The following is a 27,096-nucleotide window of genomic DNA, read 5'->3' on the forward strand; positions in this document are numbered from 1 at the left end:
GGAAAGGCTAAGGCTTCACATTCAGAATGTCACCTTGACAGGCAGCTTTAAAGGGAGATAGAAGAAGCATAGAGAGGAGGACAAGTACAATTTCACAAATATTTACTTTTATACAATTTTTTTTTTTTGAGACAGTCTCGCTCTGTCACCCAGGCTGGAGTGCAGTGGCTCGATCTCGGCTCACTGCAAGCTCTGCCTCCTGAGTTCACGCCATTCTCCTGGCTCAGCCTCCCAAGTAGCTGGAACTACAGGTGCCCGCCACCATGCCTGGCTAATTTTTTTGTATTTTTAGTAGAGACTGGGTTTCACTGTGTTAGCCAGGATAGTCTCGATCTCCTGACCTTGTGATCTGCCCGCCTCAGCCTCCCAAAGTGCTGGGATTACAGGCGTGAGCCACTGCGTCTGTCCTTACCTTTATACAATTTATAGAAATGTATAGGAGGCTTTAGGTAAGAGACTGGCAATTAGTTTTTTTTAATTGTTCCTTTTTTTTTTTGAGACAGAGTCTCACTCTGTGTCCCAGACTGGAGTGCAGTGGCGTGATCTCGGCTCACCGCAACCTCTGCCTCCCAGGTTCAAGTGATTCTCCTGCCTCAGCCTCCCTAGTAGCTGGGATTACAGGCATGTGCCACCATGCCCAGCTAATTTTTTGTATTTTTAGTAGAGACAGGGTTTCGTCATGTTAGCCAGGCTGGTCTCAAACTCCCAACCCCAGGTGATCTGCCCACCTCAGCCACCCAAAGTGCTGGGATTACAGGCGTGAGCCATCATACATGGCCTAAAAATTGTTCTTCTTGTTTGAAAATGAGTCTATGAGGGACATTTTGTCAACCTGGCTTCAAAAAAAGAGATGAATGAAATGAATGGTAAAAATTTGTTTAATGTGCTTGTTTCAGCAGCACATAGACTAAAATTAGACTGATACAGAGAAGATTAGCATGGCCCCTGTGCAAAGATGACAGGCAAATTTCATTTAAAAAAAGCAAATAAATATTTGTTTAAAAATCATTTTTAATCACGTATTTCTCCATTTTTCAGATTGTTTTTCTTTTCATCATTTAAAACAATAAATAACAGCGCTGTCTTTATATACTTTCAGTTTCAGGAACGATAATTCTGAAGAAAAAAGTGAATGGTTCAATCACCGATACAAAAATTAACAAACATGATAGTGGCAAGCAACATCAGGTGGGTTTTGTTTATTAGCAATGTTTTCCCCATGATTTTTTTTTATGTTTGTTTGTGGTTGAAAAGCCAGACACATTAATTTCCAAGGCTCACTGGCTGCTAAGAAAAATTGTCACTGTGGCCAGGCACAGTGGCTCATGCCTATAACCCCAGCACTTTGGGAGGCCGAGGCAGGCAGATCACCTGAGCCCAGGAGTTTGAGACCAGCCTGGGCAACATGGCAAAACCCTGTCTCTACAAAAAAATACCAAAATTAGCTGGGTGTGGTGGCGCCCACCTGTAGTCCCAACTACTCAGGGGGCTGAGGTGGGAGGACTGCCAGAGCCTGGGAGGTGGACGTTGCAGTGAGCTGAGACTGCACCACTGCACTCCAGCCTGGGTGACAGACCAAGAGCCTGTCTCAAAAACAAACAAAAACCCTTTCATTATCATTTGGAAGAGGACTTATTCTTAAAAATGCAGGCCTTAGTACTTACATAGTTGGATGATGCTTTTAGAAAAATGACTTGGGACACTTCCCTTATATTTTACACATTTCAGTGGCAGAGCAGGATTACAATTCAGACTTCCTGTGTGTCTGACCACAGACAACACACAGCTCTGCCATCCACAAGCTGCATTGTAAGTGAAGCTGGGTTAAAGGTATGTAGAATAATGATTGCTATTATTTGTTTAAATATTATTTCTTACAAGAAGGGGACAGAGTGCAGTTTGTAAACACTGGTTTAAAAACTCCTTTCTTTTAGAAAGGAGAGTGAGAGAAAGTGAAATGCAAGAAACACATACTTGTGCTGAACCATGAATGATACCGTCACTGAAATATCTAAAAACCATACTGCTTAGAGGCACTTGTTGCAATGTGTAATTCAGCTAAGATGATAATCAAATGCATAGCTCTTGAATACAGAAAAATGATACAGATCCTCCTCCTTTGCTGCCCTTCCCACAGAATACTGAGATAAAACTTATTGAGGCCTAGCTACCAAAGGCAGAATTAGTTGTTCCATATCCTAGGCTAGCATTTGGTACATAGCCCCTATTTTATCATGATTACTGAGAACTGTTAACTCGACTGTGTAGATCAAGACAGTTTTGTCTTTGTGCATCCGGTGGCTGAAGCACAGCTGGCACTCTGTAGATTTTGTGTTGTTGCAGTGAGACCACCAGTTAGAATAAAGAGCTGATTTGGGCCGGATTTGGTGGCTCACACCTGTAATCCTGGCGCTTTGGGAGACCAAGGCCAGAGGATTGCTTGAGGCCAGGAGTTCAAGACCCACCTGGGCAACATAGTAGAACCACGTCCCTACAAAAATTTTAAAAATAAATTAGCCAGGTGGAGTGGCCTGTGCCTGTAGTTCCAGTTACTTGGGAGGCTGAGATGGGAGGATCTCTCGAGGCCAGGAGTTCGAGGTTACAGTGAGTCATGATTGTGCTACTGCACTCCAGCCTGGGCTACGTAAGGCAAGACTCTGGCTCAAAAAAAAATTTGCTTTTTAATGAAAAAAAAAAGCTGATTTGGCTCTTTCTTCCCCCATTTATCCAGAATTGCTAAAGTGGTAGATACTGACAAGGTATCTCAGCAGGGCAGAATTCTCATGGTTTGAGTCAGTTGGGACCAATTGCTGTTGATGTGAATTTCTAACTCCTTTGTCATTCTGAGTGTGTCAGCTGAATTCACATAAGGGCATTCACCAAGGGAGGAAGAGAAACGGCCTTTAGTTTTAATTATTTTATAGTTGAGAAAATTAGACACATACTCGGGGTTACGGGGTCTATTCTGATTTTTATTACTCCTAGAAATTTCATACAGATTATAATCTGTCTGTCTTGTTAGTAATATCTGACGGAATTTTTTGGAATAGCTATGTGTAGAACCCATTTTATTACACAGATTTAGGAATCTCAGAGGATCTGATTGCTTAGTCTCTTAAATCTTCAATGGCATTAAATGCCAATACATTGTCCTTGGTCAAGACTACAACGTAGAAAGGAACAAGCTAATTAACTATTTAGAATTCCCTCTCCTAAGAGACCACATCGCCAAAGTGGCACCATGACACAGCTTGGTGTTTTGTTGGTCACTTTAGAAGACTACCATTTTGGAGGCCTTGGGTGGAGCTGGAGATAGAGTCATGGAGGTTGAACCGTGTCGGAAAACCTGGGTTTAGCCCCATTTTGAACTTGGGCGTTTGAGCTAATCGCTTAAGTCACGTAAAACAACAAGACTAATAAAGTCTGGGATACAGACTTTAACACCTCAAGTGCTGCCGAAAGTATTTAAAAGACAAAGCGAATCATAGGCACCCTTCACCGAGCACCTCCTAGATATCAAGAACCGTGCTAGGTTCCCTACATTCTTCATTTAATGCCAATAACCCCATGAGGCAGGTATCACCTTCATTCTACAAATGGGCCCCACTCCTACCAATTAACTGGCTGAATCAGGATCTGACCCCGGGCCTGCCAACGCTCCCGCTGGTGGATTGCCCGCCTTGTCAGCTCGAGTTGGCAGGACGTGGGAGTAAAAACCCGGCGCCCCAGCCTTCACCGTGCTGCACGAGGAAGCTGGCCAGGCAGGCATGACTTTGTCAGTCAACCACCCCGCAGCCGGGCCCTGGGCTTTGTTAGCAGCCACTTGGCGAGGGCCCCGGGCGGGTGGGGAGGCGGCGCTTCCTCCACGAGGAGGTGGGACCCCGGCCCCGCCGACCTCGGAGCCGCCCCCGGCCCCGGATCGCCGACGACGTACGTGCAGGCCTGGGGATGGGGCGCTGGCTGCGAGCGGCGCGCCCGCCGAGATGGCTGCGGCTGGCAGGGCGGTGGGCGAGGCCGGTGACCCAATAAAGCGGCCGGGCCGCGGGAGGCCCCGCCCGGCCGGGTTCCGGCACTCGCCGCAGGGTCCCGGCCGGCGGCAGGTTGCGCGCCCCCGTCCGCAGCGCTCGGCGTGAGGGGGGCTCGGGAGGGGGGTGTGAGCGCGCGTTGCCGAGCCGGGGCCCGGCAAGGAGCGGGAAAGGCGGGAGGCGGGAGCGCCGGTCGCCCGGGAGCCGCGCGGAGGGGCAGGCGGGGCGGGGCGGGGCGCGGCCGGTGTCCCCCGCGGCCGGGAACCGCGCCGCCCGCGGCAGGCCTGGGCCTTCGGCCCGCCCCGCGCGCGCGCCCCCGCCAGCCCGGCCCTCCTCCTCCCCGCCGCCCCTCCCGCGCGCGTCCACCGGCTCCCCGGCTCGCGCCGCTCCATGTAGCCCCGGATCCCCGGGCGGCCGCGGAGGAGGGGGCGACCACAAGATGGCGGGTACGTGGCCCCCTGCTCTCCGGGCGGCGGCGGCGGCGGCTCCTCGCGCCCACCCGCCCTCCGCCGCAGCCCTGAGTGGCTGCCGGGCCGGGGCCGGCGTGGGGTCCCGGCGCGGGAAGGCGCCGCCGGGGCGGGGGGGCGGGCGGGGGGCGCGTCGCGCCGGGCCTCGGGGCGCTGACCGGGCCTTTCTTCTCTCCCCTCGGCGCAGACCTCTCGCTGCTCCAGGAGGACCTGCAGGAGGACGCAGACGGATGTGAGTGCCCCGGCCTCGCGGTGGCCTGGCAGTCCGCGGGGAGCTGCCGGGGAGGGCGGGCGGCGGCGCGGCCTGGGCCGGGCCCTGGCTGGCTGAGGGGACGGTGGGCGAGGGCGGCCCCCGGCGGGCTGGGGTGGCGATTTGGGGGGAAAATCTCGCGTCCGTGAGGAAACGGCGCGCCCAGGTTCCGCTGGGGGAGGGAGACGCCCGGAGTAACGCCCAAGTTCGCTTTCCGCCCTTCGCTCTCTTCTCCGGGCGCCCCCGAATCGCCTGCGGGCTCAGCACTGGCGCGGCTGTTTTGGAAGGAGAAGCGGTGGGGCAGGATTTGAAGTGGGGTTTGGGTGTGTTTCTGCCCCTGGTGTCCCCTTCCCCCGTCACTCTAGGAAGGAAGAGGGTCGCGCGGGAGGTGTGTTTCCTTAGAGTCGCTCTTCCAGGAGCGCCCGGCGGGCAGCCTGGGCCCCGGCTAGCCGTCTGGGCTCCCGGACCCGGTTTTGGATTGTTTGAGGATGATATACCTGTCATTTTACTTAGGCTGGTAGCAGTTTTTAGATTGCTCCCGATTTGATTAGTGGATTACGGGAAGGTTAGAAGGTGTGGCCTCCTCAGGAATTACTAGGTTTGGAGAGCATATTTCTTTAATGCAGATGTTCAGAAATCACCCAGCCCTCCTTCAGTGTTAACAGTGCAGCTTTCCTTTGAGGTACTGAAGTTTTTAAAGAGTTGACGCTTTTATTTTTAAAAAGACAAAGTTTTTGACATTTCCTGATGTCGACGGAATTGATATTTAGAAAGGAATTTTTCGTCTTATATGTACTTTTCTAAGCCTCAGAAAATAATTTGGGCCACGATAGAAAAGACAAAAGAGTTAAGCAGGTTTGTATTGAAAGAAGTGACAAATTGCAGTTAACTTAAAATAGTTTCTATTCATGCTAATCTTCCAAAATAGTGACCCATCAAAAAATCAATAGGTTTTGAGATGCGTTTTAAAAATGAAGAGTGTGCAAAATATATAAGCGAAGATCATGGGATACATAAGGGACCAAGAAATCGTTCTGAGTTGAGATAATAACCATAGTAGAATTGTGGTCTGTTTAGTGGAAAGCCTACTGGATGCTGAGATTGACTGTCTTACACCTGTATAAGTAATTTCGGAGATGGCTGCAGTTTGAAATTACTCTCTTAAATACTCTGTAGTTAATCCTTAGCATTGTCTAATGTGGTTCCCTTACTCAGAGTAAACTTAATTTTTAGATTCCTGGTTGTTTTGAGTAAAGTAAGGGGGATTTACTATTTAGATGGATTATCTGAAACGAGTAATTTATCTTTAAAGTAAATGAACCACATCCAAACTTGCTAAGTCTGTGTTTTTAGTGGGGTGGCTCAAAACAGCTCTCTTAAAGGGAGCAGTACTTATGTAGTGAAGGGCAGGTTTAACATTTTCTTTAATGTTTACCTTAAGCCACTTATCTGCCTAATAGTAAGTTTCAGATATTATTTAAGGCAGCTGTTGATTTCAGATCTCTTGCCAGGTTAGGATTGGAGAAGTGGCCCTGATTATGTTACCTCGAGGAGGGCTTTTTATATTTATGTTCGACTTCGTAAATAGAAGATTCATTTATTCATCAAGTATTTATGACTGGAGCAAAAACTTCTCACTCCTGAAGGATGAAATGCAGTGTCAGTTTCTTCCCTAGCCGCCAAGAAGCACAGTATAGAGGGGAAGGCATACCTGTGAAAAATTCTCCCATGAGTTTCAAGACTCTGCCCGGTACTGGGGATGGAGCTCTGAGAAGGATGGGCACAACCCATGCCCTCTAGTGGTTTACAAGCAGTTTTGAATCTAGGTGTACAGTACAGTATTACAGTTACCACTGGAGCCAGGCTGCTCTGTTCTTCGTCTTAGCAGTGTCTTTTTGGGCAGACTTGGGCAACTCACTTAACCTCTCAATGCCTCAGTTTTGTCATTTGTAAGTAGGCATAAGAAATATTACCTACTTCATAGAGTTGTTCAGGGCTTTACATGAGTTAGTGCCTCTGAAGCACTTGGAACAATTCCTGGTAAACAGCGATGATTATGGTTATGTTTGCTGTTATGAGAAAAGAGCAACGGAAGCTTAAAAGAAGAGCAGAGAAGGAAACACTGATGTTGAACCTTACAGAATGAAGGTACTTACAGATGCTGCCAATGCTTGCAACTAAATTTTTTTTTTTTTTTTTTGAGATGGAGTTTCACCCTTGTTGCCCAGGCTGGAGTGCAATGGCGCGATCTCGGCTCACCACAACCTCTGCCTCCCGGGTTCAAGTGATTCTCCTGCCTCAGCCTCCCAAGTAACTGGGATTACAGGCATGTGCCACCACGCCTGGCTAATTTTGTACTTTTAGTAGAGATGGGGTTTCTCCATGTTGATCAGGCTGGTCTCGAACTCCCGAACTCAGGTGATCCACCTGCCTTGGCCTCCCGAAGTTCTGGGATTACAGGCATGAGCCACTGCGCCCAGCCGCAACTAATTTTTAAAGATTCTGTTTCCTGTGTATTTTAATTTAGGATAAAACAGACATTGAAGGCACAATAGTTATTTGCATATTCATAATTTGGTTGAAGGCTTTGTTAGAGTAATTGCTTATTTTTCTCAGTTACTAAAGTTTTTACAGGTGATACCTTTACCCAGAATATTCAGGAACAAAGGACTTTTGGACATATGGCCAGTTGAAGGACCACTTCCCATCTCTTGTGAAGGGAGAAAGAATGAGGAGGAACACTGGGCCATGGTGCCTCCTTAGAGAGCAAGATGGTTGGTAAAGGACTGAGAAAGCTGTCACATCCTGGAGAAGCTGGAGAAGGTAGAGGACCCGAAGGTAGAGGAATGGAGCTTGGGCTGCCCTTACAACACGGTTATCTCCTCATGAGCCTGAGTTTCTCTGTCTATGGCAAAACTCCAGAGTATGGAGGCCAACCTCCAGAGTAGTTGTAAACAAGTCCTAATACTTCAGCCAAGCTAGGTGTAAGTTGGCCCTTGGGATGGGAAGAAATTATTTTCTGGTCAAGCTCTAGAATCTTGGTTGACCTTCCTAAATGCAGAACCTGGACTATGAGGGAAGAGACAGTAAGTTCTGTTGTGCAGATGATCTAGGAAAGGACCTAGCTGGAGTCTAGGACTTGAAAGAGGGGCATTGCTGGACATTGCTAAGAGTCTCAGGTCTTTCAGTTTGATTTGTTTTAAGCCCGTCTCTGTACAGAGGCATAGAGTCGGGGAAAAGGTTGGTAAAAGACTGACTTGACTGATAACCTTTGGAGGAAAAAAAAATCCTAATGAGGGAAAAATGGATGGTATTTTGTGTGTGTGTGTGTGTATGTGTGTATGTGTGTACACATGTATACACATATACACACATATACACACTATATACACATATATGTATACACATGTACACACATATGTATACACATGTACACACACATATGTATACACATGTACACACACATATGTATACACATGTACACACACATATGTATACACATGTACACACACATATGTATACACATGTACACACACATATGTATACACATGTACACACACATATGTATACACATGTACACACACATATGTATACACATGTACACACACATATGTATACACATGTACACACACATGTACACACACACGTATGTATACACGTATGTACACACACACGTATGTATACACGTATGTACACACACGTATGTATACACACGTACACACACGTATGTATACACACGTACACACACGTATGTATACACACGTGTACACACACGTATGTATACACACGTGTACACACACGTATGTATACACACGTGTACACACACGTATGTATACACACGTGTACACACACGTATGTATACACACGTGTACACACACGTATGTATACACACGTGTACACACATATACACACATATATACACAATATATATGTACACATAATTTCATTGAAGGAGTTTCATTAGAACTTTTATCAAGTAACTTATAAAGGTAAGTAAATGAAATCATTATCAGGTACTCTTAAATTTAGGAGAATAGGCTGGGTGCAGTGGCTCGTGCCTGTAATCCCAGCACTTTGGGAGGCCGACGTGGGCGGATCACGAGGTCAGGAGATCAAGACCATCCTGGCCAACATGGTGAAATGTCTACTAAAATACAAAAAAAAATTAACTGGGCATGGTGGCGTGCACCTGTAGTCGCAGCTGCTCAGGAGGCTGAGGCAGGGGAGTTGCTTGAACCCAGGAGGTAGAGGTTGCAGTGAGCCAAGATTGTGCTACTGCACTCCAGCCTGGCGACAGAGCAAGACTCCGTCTCAAAAAAAAAAAGTTAGGAGAATAATGCAATAAAAACCATATGTAGTTAAGTTTAAAAGTGATACTTTCAGTACTGTATCATGAAATACTTTGAATTTCAAATTGAAAGCAAACCAGTGACTCCATTTGAATATAGGTTGTCTCAGCAGATTTCAGAGTTGGGTAAACCCTTTTTAACTTTTTGTATTTAATTATGTTCCTTAAATAATGGGAGACAATACAAAACTGTAGATGTTTAGAAAAAATTATTTCAGATTTCTGTTTTAGTTTCCAGAGATGCAATTTTGATTCACATTTAAGTTGGTAGATTCCTAAAATGAAATGAGACTAAGATACGGTTAAGATTTGATGAGCTAATGCTTGTAAAAATAATTTCATTGAAGGAGTTTCATTAGAACTTAAACTTTTATCAAAGTAATATGTTGAAGAATGTTATTTTTAAAGAATGGCTATGTAACGCTTAGTTTACAGTGCTTTTCATACACAGGTTATTCTTCACAGCAGTCCTGTGATGTGTAGGCTATGGTATTCTAATAGTAATAAGTAAGTTGACTAATGCCCAAAGGGACTAAAGAAACAAAACTCCTAAGTTTAGACAGAATTTTAAGCTAGGCCTTCTGATTCTAAATATCGTATTTTGAATATTTTCTTAAATGGCCCAGTTTAAAATATTGATCAACCCAAACTTGTACAGGCAATTTCTTTGAACTCGTTCTTAAAGTACCCTTGAAAATTAATCTGGGATGCTGCATGTGGTTTAGTTTACACCTGGAGAATGATAGAGAGGATGGAACTTGGGTATAAGACAGCTTATTTAGTCGTTAACTTTTATTTCAGCTGTAACTAAGCATGAGGTTGAAAAGTTTTTGAAGCTATGTTATTGAGTATGCCATACAACAAATTTTTTTCATGTTGAAGTTTTGGAATCCTTTTACATTATGCTGTTTTTCGGGTTTAAGGACGGTGTTGAAGTAGAGTGAAGGATGCGTCCAGAACTAACTGAGGGTAACCACCTAGACCGCACTCTGTGCAGAATCTCCAGGCCCTCCTACCACGTTTCAAAACCAGTTCTGATAAGCTTAGAGTCCTTGCTGCTGGGGGAGGTGAGGAGCAAAATATTGGGGCTGTATCCAGTAGTGGCCAGGGAATCATTCAGAAACCTTAGGAAGGTGCCCTTGAACATGAATCATATTTAGGAGTATTGTTAAATAGGGATTTGGGAGGGTGAGTCATGAGACCTGGTGGCCTGTTTTGACTGCTGCCAACAAGCCTGGATGGAGAAATCTTTATTTAGAGATAATATCATTGATATCCTAGAAAAGAGTGCTTTTAAAATGGTTTCAGTGGTACCCACATGTGTGTAGGATCAATTAATGATACCTCTGCTAACAACTTTCCACATAAAATTGAAAGAGAGAGAGAGAAACAGAGAGAGAGAGGGACAGAGACAGAGAGAAAAACCCCTTTGTAAATATGCTTGGGCCTGTAGCTACGTGATCCACTGCCCTCCCCTCTCCAAAAAAATAAAAAATCAAGACACCTAAATGCATACTTTTTGTTTGTTCCTGCCTGTGAAAGATAAATAGACCTCAGGAGGTAAAGTTCAGAAGTCTGCCGCCACATTTGTTTGGTCTCTGGTTTATTATTTCTGGTACTTTTCCCTCAGTCTCCTCAAAACAATGAATGTATGTTTATTAAACTATTGTTACCTTGCTCCTATGTTTGTATTTTTTTATATATATATTTTGGAGTAAAAGAATTTAAAAGTTCCTAAATTTGAATTAGAGTTTTGTTGTTGTTTTTAAATTAGAGCTGAGAATAAACCTAACTTAGTGTTTTGGGCAGAAGTCTAGATGGCACACCTATGGAATTTTGGCTGAGGAGGTATTCCCTCTAATTTCTATAAGAGGGTCTGGAACCTGCTCTGCTTTTAGCACAGATCTTTGAGCTGGTGACACCACCAATGCTTCTTCCTCCACATTTTCTTAACTCTCCTAACTTTTAAGTCATCTTAGCTTCTTATCTCCCTAGACTAAGGAGCAAACTTAACTTACTTTCTGGCCTTATTGATATGAATGTGGTTGGTATTTGAGCATCTATCATGCAGTCATTCTGGAAGATACCTCAGTATAGTTTTGTGTAGGGGAAAGAACACTGGGCTTGGTAAGCCTTTAGACCTGAGTTAATATTCTGGCCCTGCCATTTATTCTCTTTATAATCTGAGCGAGTTAACTTTTTCTCAGCTTTCTATCTTTAAAATGTTAATGGATTTTTGGATCATCTCCAGTTTTTTGCTATTACAAATAAAGCTGCTGTGAACATTCACACACAAGTCTGTGTGAATATATACGTTCTTTCTCTTGGGTATACATCTAGAAGTAGAATGGCTGTTTAACTTTTTAAGAAACTGCCGGCCCGGCACGGTGGCTTATGCCTGTAATCCCAGCACTTTGGGAGGCTGAGGTGGGTGGCTCACCTGAGATCAGGAGTTCAAGACCAGCCTGGCCAACATGGTGAAACCCCGTCTCTATTAAAAATACAAAAAATTAGCCGAGCGTGGTGGTGCACGCCTGTAATCCCAGTTACTCAGGAGGCTGAGGCAGGAGAATCACTTGAACCTGGGAGGTGGAGGTTGCAGTGAGCCGAGATTGCATCATTGCACTCCAGCCTGGGCAACAAGCGAAACTCCATCTCAAAAAAAAAAAAAAAAAAAGAAAAACTGCCAAACTGTTTTCCAAAGTGGTTATATCATTTTCCATTCCCACCAAAAGTGTATGAGAGTTCCAGGTCCTCATCATCATTGTCAACACTTAGTGTGAGCAGTCTTAATTTTAGCCACTCTATTAAATGTATAATAGTATTAATTTGTGGCTTGAATTTGCATTAATGGCTAATTATGTTACTCTCTTTATGTGCTTATTTGCCATCTAACTATCTCCTTTGGTGAAGTGCCTTTTCACATCTTTTGCTCATCTTTTCATTGGGACATTTTCTTATTAAATTTTGAGAGTTCGTTATATATTACAGATACTTAAGACATATACAAAGGCATATATGTCTTTGACTTGGTTTTGACTTTCATTTATCCATGTTTCTGTTTTTGTTTCTTTTTTTGAGACAGGGTCTGGCTCTGTTGCCCAGGCTGGAGTGCAATGGCACTATCTTGGCTCACTGCAACGTCTGCTTCCTGGACTCAAGTAATCCTCCCACCTCAGCTTCCCAAGTAGCTGGGACCACAGGCCTGCACCACCACGCCCAGCTAATTTTTTTGTGTTTTTGGTAGAGATGGGGTTTTGCCATGTTGTCTAGGTGGGCCTTGAACTCCTGAGCTCAAGCAATCCACCTGCCTTGGCCTCCCAAAGTGCTGGAATTACAGGGGTGAGCCACTGCACCCAGCCTGATGTAGATCACTTTTATGTTTAAATCTATGAAATTCATTTTTGATAGAAATAACTCATTTATTCAATACTTCATTTATTTAAGATTGGTGGCAATTTGGACCTGAGTTAGTTCAAATTTTGTATTTGGATTACCTGTGGAAAAAAAGGTTACTACCAAAGTAATTGTGTTAAGACTGCAAAGAAAATTTTTACTCACTGAAGGGAACAAATATCTATAATGTTTGGGAGATCCACAAGTGTATATCAGAGCAAGTGCTTTGTTATACTACCTTTCTGTTAAATACTGTTTGTATACATAATCTTGGTAACTAACTTGAAGCTAGATAAACATGCCACTACTGTATTATATAAATAGAAATACATTATACATATGGTGTATATATATAAATAAATACATATATGAATATACATATAGTATACTTCAGCAAATTATTCTTGCCTTAAATTCAGTTGTGCTATAGGACAATTTTGCGTTTCTAAGGATTTAGTAAGCTTTTAGTATTGATATTTGAAGGAAGGGTTTCTGATAAACATTGTTTATATTACTGCAAAGTACAAAATTAAAGCTTGACATACCTGTTGCTTGAGACTATAAAGATTAAGTTGTGTGGTCCCTCAAATTTATGTTATTTATCTATTTCCATTAATTTTCTTTCTCCAAGTAGTGAATTAATTGGGTTTCTGCTACCTCACTAGATGAGGGGTTGAAAAGTTTCTGTAAAAGGCCAAATATTAAATAGTTTAGGTTTTGTGGACCATATGATCTTTGTTGCAGCTACTCAGATCTGCTGTTGTAAGGTAAAAACAGCCATGACAATACAGAAATGAATGAAAGTAAGTGTCATCCAATAAAATTTTATTTACGAAAACAGAAGGTAGGCCAGTTTGGCTCGCTAGCTGTAGTTGGCCAACTCTTTCACTGTGCTATAAAATCCAAGATCTGTAACATTTTTATTCTTGACTCATCACAGAGTGTTCAGCAATACATCTCATCAATACTTAATGTCAAATAAGTATTGAATGAATCTTGATGTTTCAGGCCAAGCTAAATAAGACCATAAACCTAATTTGGGGTCAAATAATGAAATTATTTTTAATTAAACTTGTTATTTTGAAAACTTTCAGACCTATACAAAAGCTGCACAAGTATTGTAATGAATTCCCAACTCTTCACCTCAATTAAGCTGTTAACATTTTGCCAGTTTGCTCGTTCTCTGTACAGTTATGTACACACACACAATGTAATCTATACATTAATCTTAGTTTTTTGGTGTACCTTTGAAAATAGGTTGTGGTCATTGGGACCTTTAGCCTGTGTCTCCTAAGAACAAGGGCACTTTTACAATCATAGTAATGAAATTTGGGAAATTTAACATTGCTACAATTCTGTTATAGAATATGTAGTATATATTGAAATGTCCCCAGTAATGTCCTTATGGCAGCTGTCTTTTGCTGTAACTTACTAGTTTGGAACAATTTCTCAGCCTTTACCGTTCATGATATTGACATTTTTGAAGAGTGCATTTGGTTTTATCTGTTTCCTCATGATTTGATTCAGGTTATTCTTTCTTTCTTTCTTTCTTTTTTCTTTTTTATTTTTTGACAGGACTGCTACATAAGTGATAGTGTAGTTTTCTCAGTGCTTCAGATTAAGGAGCACCTGATAGCAGTGTCCATTACTGGTAGTGTGGAGGTGATGTCTATCAAATTGCTCCACTGTAAAGATTCTGTTTTTCCTATTGTAATTAGTAAGGAAATAATTTGACAATAGGGAAATACCCCGTTTCCAAACATTTACCCATTTAGTGTTAGAATGTGTTGATGATTCTTGCCTGAATTAATTGCATTTACTAGCTGACATTCTGCTTTATAGAAGAGCCTGCTCTTCCTCCCTATTCATTTGTTGGTATATTTATTTGTTAAAATATAATTTTAAAGCCCCAAATTTTTATAAGGTAACTCTTATTCTGTGGTGTATCTCATTGTCTTTCGTTTTCTAAAATGTAAAGATGGGAAACAAAATTTGGCCAATTTATTGTGGCCTGAGCAGTATCTAGGGAAAAACTGAAGAGAAGGGTACACTATGAGCTTTTTTATGTTTCACGTAGGATTATTAGAGATTATGTAGGGAATAGTAGGGTGTTTTGATCAAATTTGATAAAAGGTTGTACAAATTAAAAAGTTCTCTTTGGTGTGATACTTCTCAAGGTATTAATATGCTAATGTGCTTGTGAATATCTTAGAGAAGGATAAAGTATATTAAACTCTTGACTCATCAATTATCCCTATGGACTACATTTTCATTAACAAATGTTAATGAATGTGCCTCCATGAGAAGCATTGAACTCTGTTTTTTAGGTAATAAAAAGTTTAGCAAGACAATCTTCAGGGAATTTATATATGTTGGGGAGGGAGAGGAGAAGGGAAGGTAGGAGAATATGAAAAAAAAGAAAAAAAACTTTGCAATTATTGGTGGAGTAAAAGCAAGGGCACCCAAGATGGCAGGGAATTAAAAGGAAGAACTCTTAATTAGAAAACAGAAAATGCCTCCTGGATGGTGTTAGTAATAGGTAAATTTAAGCTGAGATGAGGTTAGAGAGGACAGAAATGGAACAGATGAAACCACATAAGACAGAAAAGTAGTGGGGCATGTTGCAGCAAATTGACTCCACATGGGCTGTGTACAGAGGAGGAAACTAGGTTGGGGCCAGATCCTGGAGACCCTTGAATTACAGCATGAGAAAGAAAGTGGTACCTTAAGTCAGACTGCCTGGGAGGCGTATCAGGGGGTGGAATGGTGGGGGTTAGGAGGGAGGGCGTGCAAGGGGGTGTATTGAACAGAGTGGGAAGATTGAAGTGGTGCTGATACATAAACTGGGTTCGAATGAGGGGAGGCTGGGAGTAGATGGATCCAGGCAATTATACTAATAACAGTCTAGGACTGTGGGCTTTAAACTTTATTACTGCATACCTACTAAAATAATTTTGAAAACTCTGTATCATGTATTTTAAAGTTGACATTCAAAATTTTCTCCATAAAATTTTACCATATTTGCAAAGGATATAATTTCTAATGTATTATAAATATCAGTGTTTTAAACATAGAGTTGTATCACTTTTTAAAATGGACTCTAAATACTATAGCACTTGGATACCCACTATTCATTTTTTAAAACTCACAAATATTCAGGCAAGACCGTAAGAGACAAATAAAACAAAAAAATTGTGAATAAATTCTTTAAATTGAGACTCTTGCATTTTTTCTTTATCTCTTTTCATTTTCCACACAGAAATTTACCTTGATATATTTTCATATTTTCATGCTTGAGAGTTGATTGCCCAGTCACATTTCTTTGCACCAAAAATAGGTAAAGAGAAATTTAAATTTTATGTCAGGCAAGGTGGCTCACACCTGTAATCCCAGCACTTCAGGAGGTTGAGGCAGGAGGATCACTTGAGCACAGGAGTTTGAGACCAGCCCTGGCAACATAGACCACCAGCTCTACAAAAAATAAAAAAAATTACCTGGGCATGGTGGCACATGCACTTGTAGTCCCAACTAGGGAGGCTGAGTTGGGAGGACTGCGTGATCCTGGGAGGTCGAGGCTGCAATGATCCATGATCACGTGAGACTCTCTCTCAAAAATTAAAAAGTAAAAAGAAATTAAAAGTTTGAATTTCCTGTTAATATAAAACTTAAAGTTTTATTGAGTTTCCATTATTAATACTTGGTTGATCAACCAGAATATATTACAAATTGAAAAAACCTAGTAAATAACATTTTATCAAAAAGGCATCTCTTAATGAAATGGATGGGAATTTTACAAAATAATTATGTATTCATGGATAAATAGAATTTATTGCTTAAAATGAGATAATACTTAACATCATTTCTACTTTTCATTTTAAGAGCTATAAGCACTGAGAAATTTTGTTGCATAAATAAGTCAATGGGAATGGAAATGGTTTTGTTGGCAGTGCCACTCATTTTCTTGAACTGCTTGCAACTCGTGCAAAAAAATTACAAAAATTATTTTTAATGCGCTTTCAGTCTTTCAGTATTTTTGAAATTTTGTTGAAATTTGTTGAGATATTTCAACAAAGGGTTGAAAACCATCTGACTTGTAAAAGTATTCATTACAGTATTTAGAGAATTGATCACTTAACATTTTCATCAATATTTCAAAAGGTTCCATTGTTTAGTGTGGAAGGTTTTTTTCTGTCTTGGAGCAGTGCATCCTAGTAGCTTTCGGATAGTTAGCTTAGAGATAATGCCTTTCTCAGATTCAAGAAGGTGAAGGGAAAAGACTTGGATCCAAAACCCTCAGGCACATTTTTGGGATAGAAACCCCTGGAAGCTGGGGTCTGGAAAATCCCTTAGAGTTATCCAGTCTGATAAAGTTGTAATTATTAAGTTATAAATCTTCATGTACCTTCTTGGGGTTTGAATACCCCAGTTTGCTCTAGGCAAAATATATCAGAGCCTCTGAGTTAGAGTGTTGGGAACTTAAAAGGAGGGAATAGATACAGAATACTTTATAAAAGTAGAATTTATGGCTCTTAGGAACTGATTAGATACGGGGGCAGGAAAGATAGTGTTTTAAACAATAAATGAAGACCTCGTGTTTGGTATCTGAGGTTGAGTGGGGAAAATGATGGTGACTGGAAAGTCATGAGGATGAGCTGATTTTATAAGAGTAGTTTGGACAGTTTAGTTTTCAGAATAAATATGACATGCAGGTGGAGATTTTACAGTGTACTTGCAAATATGGCTCTGGGGATCCGGACAAGATGACTTCATGGGTCATCTGCACAATATGTGATAGCTGCAAATGACTGGGTTTACCAAGAAGGGGAAGAGGGTATATGTGTAATGTATATGTATGAGGACAAAAGTATAGGGAAAACTACTACATAAAAGAGAAGTAAGCAAGAATAGGCCAGAAGAGTAGAAAAATACTCAGGATTGTGCACTTCCAGAGACTTAAGAGAATTTTAAGAAGACGATGTTGGGATGGCAGGTGTCAGCATTATGAAAAGCTGTAGAGAAGTACAACCAATTGGTCTGAGAAGGATTGCTGATATTTGAGAAGAGTCACAGAGTGAAAGAGAAGACATTTTGTTTGTCTTGGTGAAGGCTGCCAAGGGGGAACTGGACCTTTAAGAAGTTTGATGAGAAAAAGCCATTTTAGGGAATAGCAAGCTCAGGTTTTAGATTCACCGTGAAAGGAAAAACCCCATGTAGTGAGACTGATCCTTAAATACCTTGCTATTGGTCATAAAGTACAGTTTCCATGGCGACATTCACTTTCACCATTGTAACATTATTGTTTCTATGGTTGAGTCCTGGGTGAGGTGGTTGGAGTTTAAGAGCCATGTTGTTGGAAAAATACGTGTCTTCAGACCATAGCAGCATGACTTTTTGAGAATCCTGTGGGGACTGAGACAAGCTGAGGGAATAGCACTTCTCCATCTCTCTCTCACACTCTGAAGCGTGTGTATGCTCACTGAATTGGATGTATGGTGGTCAAGTGCACTATTCAGACTATTTCTTGCTGCTGTTCTCTTGGTTGCTGGCACTTCTCCCCCCACCCCGCCACCCCAGCTTAGCAGAATAGAGTAAATGCATGTGTGATGATTATTTGGTAGGAATGGAAGTTGGGTTTTTTGAAGATGGTTTCAGGGACTTTTAATAAATAGAGATTTGGGACATCTTCCAAGGATTGTAAGATTTGATAAGAATTGTAGATTCAAAATTCCTATTGAATGACCGTGAAATTAGCTTGAATTTGTAGTATATTCGAGCATGTTTAACAAGGAATAGAAAAGAGGCATACTTACAGTATTGATGCAGGTGGAGAATACAGTTGGTCTTACACATTCAAGATTCCACATCTGGGGATTCAACCAATTGTGAATTGAAATATTTTTAAAAATAGAAAACGGCAGAACAATTCAAAAAATACAAATAAAAAATACTGTGTAACCAACTATTTACATAGCGTGTACATTGTTAAGTAATCTAGAGATGGTTTAAGGTACAGAGGAACCTGTATATAGATTATATGCAAATACTACACCATCTTATATCAGGGCTTGAGCATCCCTGGATTTTGGTATTCATTGGGGGTTGGTCCTGGAACCAATTCCCTGCAAATACCGAGAGATGACTGTATTGTACTCTTGAGAAGGTTAGGGGTTCTGTGTATTCCTTCCTACCCCTCTTGCTCTTTGACGACTAAGAGTGGTAGGATCATTGGAAGAGGGGTGCTAGGAAATGAAGCCTGAAGTTCTGTTAGAATGCTGAGTAAAAACAGAGGTCATCTCGCTTGGAAGTGATAACATGATCTTTGCTTCTTAATTTAAAAAAAATCTTAATAATTAATAATTTTAGTCAGATTTTATTGTAGCATAGTTGAGTAAGTATACACGTTGCCTGGAGTTGTCTGTTGTTCCGAGATAACTGTTGAAATGAGTCAAGTTGTTGCTTGGAAAAATCTCAAATGTCATTCTAAATTACAGAGTAGTAATGTGATTTCTCTAGCCAGGTAAGATGATTTTGCAAAATGTATTCATGTTACTCTTCAAAAATTAGAAGGCAGAGTCGATTTTGGTTGGTCGTATTTCCCTACTTCTTTCGCCTTGCTTCTGTATCAACCTTATGCCCCAGCTATACCAGATTACTTGTAATTTTGGAGACATGAAATAGTTTTCTTTGACTCCCTATCTTTGGAATTTTCTGCTTAGAATGCCCTCCTCCTCTGTCCTGCTTGGCAAATTCCAGTGTATTTTCCAAGAATTGGCTTGACTTCGAAGCCTTCTCTTACTTATCAGGGTAGACTTAGAAGTATATAGTTAACAGTATATTTTGTTTGTATACAGTCTTATACCATGTATCTTTTCTTAGTAGAGTATGTATGTCTATATATGCACACACATACATACAATGTATACCCATATATGTACATATATGCACAATTTTTTTTCTAGTTTTTATAGTATATTCCTTGTTTGGTGCCTGACATTAGATAGTGTGTGTGCCCTATTTATATTAAGACTACTAATTGGTTGAATGAAAACTATTAAAAACACATGGTTTCCCTACTTACTGGTTGAATGAAATGAATGAAAACAAAAACAGTTGGAAACCACACACAGATACTCTGTATCTAGAAACAAACTGAAATGCAAAGTGGGAGGGAACATTTGTTTATTTGCGTAACACTGTTGCAGACATTATCACTGTGTCTTAAAAGTCTTAACCATTATTTTATAGATGAATATAATAAGTGACAAAATGGGATTTGAATCCAGATCTCTCTTACCTTAAAAATATTCTGTTTTTTTCACGCAGTTTTGGTGTGACTATGTACAATTTTATGGTGGGCCCAACTTTTTTTTTTTTTTTTTTTTTTGAGACAGTGTCTCGGTATGTCGCCTAGGTTGGAGTGCAGTGGCGCGATTTCGGCTCACTGCAACTTCCTCCTCCTGGTTTGAAGCGATTCTCCTGTTTTAGCCCAGCTAATTTTTGTATTTTTAGTAGAGATGGGATTTCACCATGTTGGCCAGGCTGGTGTCAAAGTTCTGACCTCAGATGATCAGCCCACCTTGGCCTCCCAAAGTGCTGGGATTACAGGCGTGAGTCACCACGCATGGCCAAAGGAACGGTGCAACTTTTTTTTTTTTTTTTTTTTTTTTTTTTTGAGACGGAGTCTTGCTCTGTCGCCCAGGCTGGAGTGCAGTGGCGTGATCTCAGCTCACTGCAAGCTCCGCCTCCCGGGTTCATGCCATTCTCCTGCCTCAGCCTCCCAAGTAGCTGGGACTACAGGCGCCCGCCACCACGCCTGGCTAATTTTTTTTTGTATTTTTTAGTAGAGACGGGGTTTCACCGTGTTAGCCAGGATGGTCTCAATCTCCTGACCTCGTGATCCGCCCGCCTTGGCCTCCCAAAGTGCTGGGATTACAGGCGTGAGCCACCGCGCCCGGCCACAACTTTTAAACTATTACATTTTAGGCACTTTTTCTTAAATTTAAAACAGCGAAAAATTGGAATTTCTCTTCTGCTACTTTGGATTTCTATGTTAGATTCAGGGAACTGCAAGTAGTATAGGGAGAGGATACTTCTGGAACTATGACAATTGTTTTGTGCTGTTACATAATCTCACGTCTATACAAAAAGACATTCAGTTCTATAGGTAACAAGGATTAATGTCATTGTTTTGTTGTTTCTTTCCCTTGTCATCTTCCTTCCTGATGTTCTCTTTATTTGTATTGTAACATATTTGATTCCTTTCATAATTTGGAACTAGAAGGTTATGTTGAGCCTAGTTTATGTTTAGCAGCAGTTTTCAAAGGGTCTTAGAGATAAGATGAACTAAAGCTTTAAGTATAGGGCCTTAGTTTATATCCTAGGTTTTCTCTTCCTATTAAGAATTCTATTCTTTTGGCCGGGCACAGTGGCTCACGCCGGTAATCCCAGCACTTTGGGAGGCCAAGGCGGGTGGATCACTTGAGGCCAGGAGTTCAAGACCAACCTGGGTAACATGGTGAAACCCCGTCTCTTCTAAAAATACAAAAATTAGCCAGGTGTGTGGTGCCTGCCTGTAATTCCAGCTGCAGGAATTACAGATTGAGATTCCTGCATACAGATTGAGAATCTGTATTTCAGGAATCTGTATTCCTGAAATACAGATTGAGATTGAGACCATCCTGGCTAACACGGTGAAACCCTGTCTCTACTAAAAGAGGCTGAGGCATGAGAATTGCTTGAACCTGGGAGGCGGAGGTTACAGTGAGCTGAGATCGCACCACTGCACTCCAGCCTGGGCAACAGAGCAAGACTCTGTCTCAAAAAACAAAACAAAACAAAACAAAAAAAAGCTATTCTTTTAGGATTCTATTCTGTTCTGTTAAGATTCACCAAAAACCCAATTTTCAGTTAAAAGATGTGCCACATACCTTTTTCATGGAATCTTTTACTTTATAATTAAATATTAGGTTTTGCAAAATGAAAAATACTTATTTAATTATTTATTGGAAATCTGTCTTGAGCTTACAAGTGATCTTCCCTTTAACTTTTCATCCTGGCTCCCCCTCAGCTAGCAATGACACCTATTTAAGACCGTAAGTTTATAGGCAAAAAGGGGAGTATTGGTATTTTGGGAGAACAGATATAATTAGAAAAAGCATTTCAGGGTGGTCATTGTTAATATATGCTTTTAAAAAAAATTATTTATTTATTTATTTATTTTGGAGGCAGAGTCTCACTCTGTCACCCAGGCTGGAGTGCAGCAGTGCCATCTTGGCTCACTGCAACCTCTGCTTCCCAGGTTCAAGTGATTCTTGTGATTCAGCCTCCCAAGTAGCTGGAATTTCAGGCACGCACCACCATGCCTGACTAATTTTTTTGTATTTTTAGTAGAGACGGGGTTTTACCATGTTGGCCAGGCTGGTCTCGAACTCCTAACCTCTAAGTGATCTACCTGCCTCAGCCTCCCACAGTGCTGGGATTACAGGTATGAGCCACTGTGCCCGGCCAGTATACGCTTTTTTTTCCCCCAAAAACAAAACAACAGTAACAATAACAACCTGGTTTGAACACTGTATTATATGCTTTTTGGTCATTTAAAAAATTCAAATAACATTAAAAGATGATGTATGGTTTTTTTACTTCATCAATGAAAGAGGCTGGATTTTAAAAGCCATGGAACAGTATAGGGCTAGTGATGCTATTACAGTGTTCAAGAATCTGTAAAGTTTAGTTATGCAGAGCTACATAAGAATTCAAGAGTCTTGAAGTACTAATGTCTCCATTTCTAGTAATACTCCTTGTCTTTGATCTATTTTGTCTCATAATAATATAGCCACTCCAGCTTTTTTCTTTTTTCTTTTTTTGAGACAGTCTCACTCTGTTACCCAGGCTGGAGTGCAGTGGAGCTATCTCAGCTTACTGAAACGTCTGCCTCCTATACTCAAGTGATCCCCCCACCTCAGGCTCCCAAGTAGCAGGGATCACAGGTGTGCATCACCACCCCCAGCTAATATTTTTGTATCTTTTATAGAGATGGGGTTTCACCACGTTGTCCAGGCTGGTCTCATCTCAAACTCCTGAGTTCCAGCAATCCACCTACCTCAGCCTTCCAAAGTGCTGGGATTATTGGCGTGAGCCACCACACCTGGCCTCCAGCTTTCTTATGCTTACTATTTTGTGTTATATCTTTTTTAAAAACTATTTTCAATCTAATGGTTAAAATTTTGTCTTTAAAAATGTATCTCTGGTAGTCAGACTATATTTCTGATAGTCTGATAATCTTTGCCTTTTAGATGAAATATTTTAGTCTATTTATATTTAATGTAATTATTGATCTAGTTGCATTTAGGTCTGTGATTCTGCTATTTATTTTCTGTTTGACTTATGGTTTTTTCCTCTGTTACTCCTTTCCAGACTTTATTTTGGGTTAGCTGAATATTTTTTAGTACTCAATTTTAGTTTCTCCATTATCTTTCTGGCTATATCTTCTAGTGTGTTTCAGAGATTACTCCTAGGATTGTAATTTTTTTTTTTTTTTTGGGAAATAGAAGTGAACATTTGTCACCAGTGTCTGTACCAGAGTGGAACACTCCCTTTGTATGGAAGTGACTATCAATCATGATAGAGTGGTAGCAAAACATTTGAAGCAGAATATGATTTTGTTACCTTCTAGGAGTATGCTTCTTAAGTATGGTTGTTTGACAGTCTGCATTTAAATTAGTGGGGTTATTTATTTAAAAATAAATGCTCCTGAGCCTTACTCCAGACTAACATAATCAGTATCTGAGTGTGGGATCTAGGTATCTGCATTTTTGGTAAGTGCTCCAAGCTTGTCTTGAACATAATTATGTTTGACAGTCACAGCTATAGGAGTTTTTTCCCACTGCCTTCTGCTTTTTATGGGCCAGAATCAATTTTATTGTTTATCTTTAAGATTAACAAGTATGAGACTGATGAAACAGTTTGGTCATAGTCATAGAATTCTAGAGCCTTTATAAAGGTGTTTCAAGGTTATGCTAGCTTAACAGTCTTATAAAGAAGAAAACTGAGGCCAGATGAGAGTGGCTGAGTGGCTTTTACAGCTCTGATTTATAATTAATAAGGTATTTTGCTATGAATTGTAGACCAGAATAAGCTGCACTGTGTAATTATGTTCATGGTTAGGTGTTGTTTGTAATCCAATTTGACGGTCTCTGCCTTTAGTTGGGCTATTTAGACCATTTGCAGATAATGTAGTTACTGATATGGTTGTGTTTAAATCTCATTATCTTGTTGTTTCTCATTTGTTGTCCCATCTCTTCCTTGTTCCCTTTATTCTCTTTTTCTGCCTTCTTTTAGATTACTTATGGGGTGTACTGGCTTAGTAGTTATATGTCTTTGGTGTATGTGTGTTTCTTTTTAAATAATGATTGGTTTAGAGTTTATAATTAATATGCATTTTTACCTTTCCACAGTCTAACTTCAAGTAATATGTATCTCTTCACACACAGCGTTAAGAGCTTTATAACAGTATACTTTATCCTTTTCCTGCCTTTGTGCTATTAGTCATACCTTATACTTCTACATAAGTTGTGAACCCCACAATATATATTTATCCATTTATTTTTTAGTATATATTTTTATTTAAGCAGTTATCTTTGAGATTTGAAAAATAAGAAATTTTTTATTTATCCCATATTAACCTTTTTTTTCTTTGTTTCTTTTTTTTTCTGGAGACAAGGTCTTGCTTTGTCCTCCAGACTGGGATGCAGTGGTGCCATCTCAGGTCACTGCAGCTTTGACCTCCAAGGTTCAAGCAGTCTTCCTGCCTCAGCCCCTTAAGTAGCTGGGACTACAGGTGCATGCCACCATGCCCAGCTAATTTTTGTATTTTTTTTTAGAGGCAAGGTTTTACCGTATTGCCCAGGCTGATCTTGAACTCCTGAGCTCAAGTGATCCATCCGCCTTGGCCTTTCAAAGTGATAAGATTACAGGCGTGAGCCACTGTGCCCGGCCCCATATTAATTGTTTCTGATGTCCTTTATTCTTTTGTATAGATCCAGATTCTCATCTGGTGTAATTTTCCTTTTGCTTGAATGATTTGCTTTATTATTTCCTATAGTGCATGTTTGCTGTTGATGATGTCAGTTTTTGTATGGCTGAAAAAATCTTTATTTCAGCTTCGTATTTGAAAGATTTCTGTTTTTTAGGTATGGAGTTGTAGGTATTTTTCTTTATGTACTTGAAAGATGTTACTGTCTTCTGGCTTGTATTTTAGATGGAAAAGTCTGCTGTCATTCTTTTGTTTTTCTGTATGTAACATGAGTTTTTCTCCGGCTGCCTGAAAGTTTTTATCACTAGCTTTAAGCAATTTGATTATATTGTGCCTTGGTATACTTTTCTTCATGTTTCCTGCTCATGGGTTTCATTGAACCCCTTGAATCTGTCTGTAGATTGATAGTTTTTACCAAATTTGGGAAAATTTTGTCCATTATTTCTTCAAATATATTTTATATCTCTCATTCTTCTTTGGGGACTCCATTTGCACATATATTTGGATGCTTGGAGTTTTCCTACAATTGATTGATGCTTAATTCTCTTCCTCCCCCATATTTTTTCTGTTTCATTTAGGATATTTTTCTTACGCTTTTTCTTCAAGGTAACTCATTTTTTTCCTCTATAATGTTTAATCTGCTCTTGATCCCATCCCGTGTATTTTTCATATCTTTTTTTCATCTCTAAAAGATCAATTTAGGTCTTTCATATCATCTTCCATCTCTCTTCCTAACATGCTCTTTTTTTCTGCCTTCTTAAATGTGTGGAATATAGTTAAAATAACTTTCAATGTTCTTATCTGCTAATTCTATATTTTTTTGTCCTGGGTCTGTTTCTGTTGTAGAATTTTTTGCCTCATGGTTTGTATTTTCCTGCCTTTTGTGTGCCTAGTAATTTTTTATTGGATGCTAGACATTGTAGAGTTCACCTTGTTGAGTGCTAGCTATTTTTATATTCATTTACATACTCGAGTTTTGTTCTGTGACACAGTTTCTTGGAGATAGTTTGTTTCTTTTGAAGCCTGCTAAGCTTTGTTAGGCAAAACCAGGAGAATTATTTGCCACTTCTTACGCTTTTTGCCTCATTTATTTTAGAATTTTTAAAATTTTTGTTGTTGGAGACATAAACTAGTCCTTGTCCTTTGTGATAATCGAGGATTCGTTCACTTGATCATTTCAGGTAGTTATTTTTCCCAGAATACTGACTAGTTTCCTCACACACATAAACTGTTTCAATACTCACCTAAAGACTCAAAGGGACTTTCTGCAGCTTTCTGAAGTTCTTTCTCTGTGAAGGTCCCTTCTCTCTGATACTCTTCCTCTGCCAATTCTAGCTGCCTTGGCCTCCCTGAATTCTCAACTCTGTCTCCTCAACTCGAGGAGTCTGCTGGGATTATATTTGGACCCTCCTAGTGCTCTGGAAATTATTTCGAGGAAGTCAGCTGGAGGAATATAGGGCTCATTTCATTTGTCCTCTCTTTTTCAGAGATCGCTGTCCAGTACTGTCTTTTGTCCAGTGTCTGAAACCATGGCTTCATATGTTTTATCTTTTTTTTAAGAGATGGGGGTCTCACTGTGTTTCTCAGGGGCTAGAGTGCAGTGGCTATTCACAAATGCAGTTATAGAAGAGTACAGCCTCAACCTCCCGTGCTCAAGCAATCCTCCTGCTTCAGCCTCCTAAGTAGCTGGGACTACAGACACTATCAGCATGCCTGGCTCTGTCATTTTATATATTTATTTACCATTTAAGGCGTGAGGGTTAAGTTGGTTCCTGTTAATCCATCCTTTGTCAAAAGTGGAAGATCATGTTTAAGTATTCTTTCAGTACAGAAGTTATTTTTATTTTAACAAAAGGAACTGTTGTGGTCTCTTTTTGATAATGTTCTATTGGGAGTAAAAATGTTATCTGTTTAAAGTAGTCAGTTCTGTAAGATGGGCCCATGGTATATACACATTTACTTTAAAAACAAGCATTTTAAAATGCCCTAATAGCAATAACAGTTCATCAGGAAATGATGAATCTTTTCTGTCTCTCATATAGCAACATTTGGGAGGAGTTTCTTAGGTGGTTTTCTTTTTCTCTCGTAAGAAAAGAGCTAAAGGAGCAAAGACAAAATCTCATTGTGAGTGATGAACAGATTTATTTGTTTCAAAAGTACTTAAATGCTTACTTTGTGCCTGGAAATATCCTGGAGATGAAGCAGTGTATGGGATAAAAATTTCTGTCCTCATGGAGCCAATAACTTACTCTAGAGAGGCAGACTATAAGTAAAACAACTAATACGTACCAGATGTTGACAGGCACTACTGAGAAAGTAAATCAAGTAATGCAGGGGATAGAATAGGAAGTGCCAGGAAATAATAATAATAATTTCTTGGAAAGCTCTTAGGGCTTTGGGAAAGGCCCTGATTTAGCTCTGGATCCCATCCTTTCCAACCTCATGGTGTTTCCATCGATAATATTTTCTTATTGCTAAAACTTCAATTTATATTTATTTGTTGACTGTTTACTTTCATTATATAACCATGTGCAAATCTTTGTCTTCTTCTAAACATTGGGAACAAAACAAAATAAATC

At 40.4% G+C, this 27,096-nt stretch overlaps 1 protein-coding gene and 1 non-coding gene across 12 annotated transcripts in view; both read left to right on the forward strand.

The window, feature by feature from the left end:
• Positions 1-883: 883 nt before the first annotated feature.
• Positions 884-992, forward strand: LOC129019261 (U6 spliceosomal RNA). The gene has a single exon (XR_008495592.1). It is a non-coding gene; the product is annotated as a U6 spliceosomal RNA (small nuclear RNA).
• Positions 993-3,732: 2,740 nt separating this feature from the next.
• PPP4R1 (protein phosphatase 4 regulatory subunit 1) overlaps positions 3,733-27,096 on the forward strand; it is a 72,724-nt gene continuing 49,360 nt past the window's right edge. For 4 of the 11 annotated variants that reach the window (XM_063653893.1, XM_063653895.1, XM_054460959.2 and 1 more), the window contains exons 1-2: positions 3,753-3,930; positions 4,680-4,724. In XM_063653893.1, coding sequence (XP_063509963.1) covers positions 3,768-3,930; positions 4,680-4,724 — 208 coding nt within the window. In that variant the 5' untranslated portion in view covers positions 3,753-3,767. Of the gene's footprint in view, positions 3,931-4,005; positions 4,472-4,679; positions 4,725-27,096 lie in introns of those variants that run through there. The other 7 variants (XM_054460956.2, XM_054460957.2, XM_063653898.1 and 4 more) reach the window with 4 other exon arrangements.

The sequence above is a fragment of the Pongo pygmaeus genome, chromosome 17, assembly GCF_028885625.2.
Source record: "Pongo pygmaeus isolate AG05252 chromosome 17, NHGRI_mPonPyg2-v2.0_pri, whole genome shotgun sequence".
NCBI lineage: Eukaryota > Metazoa > Chordata > Mammalia > Primates > Hominidae > Pongo > Pongo pygmaeus.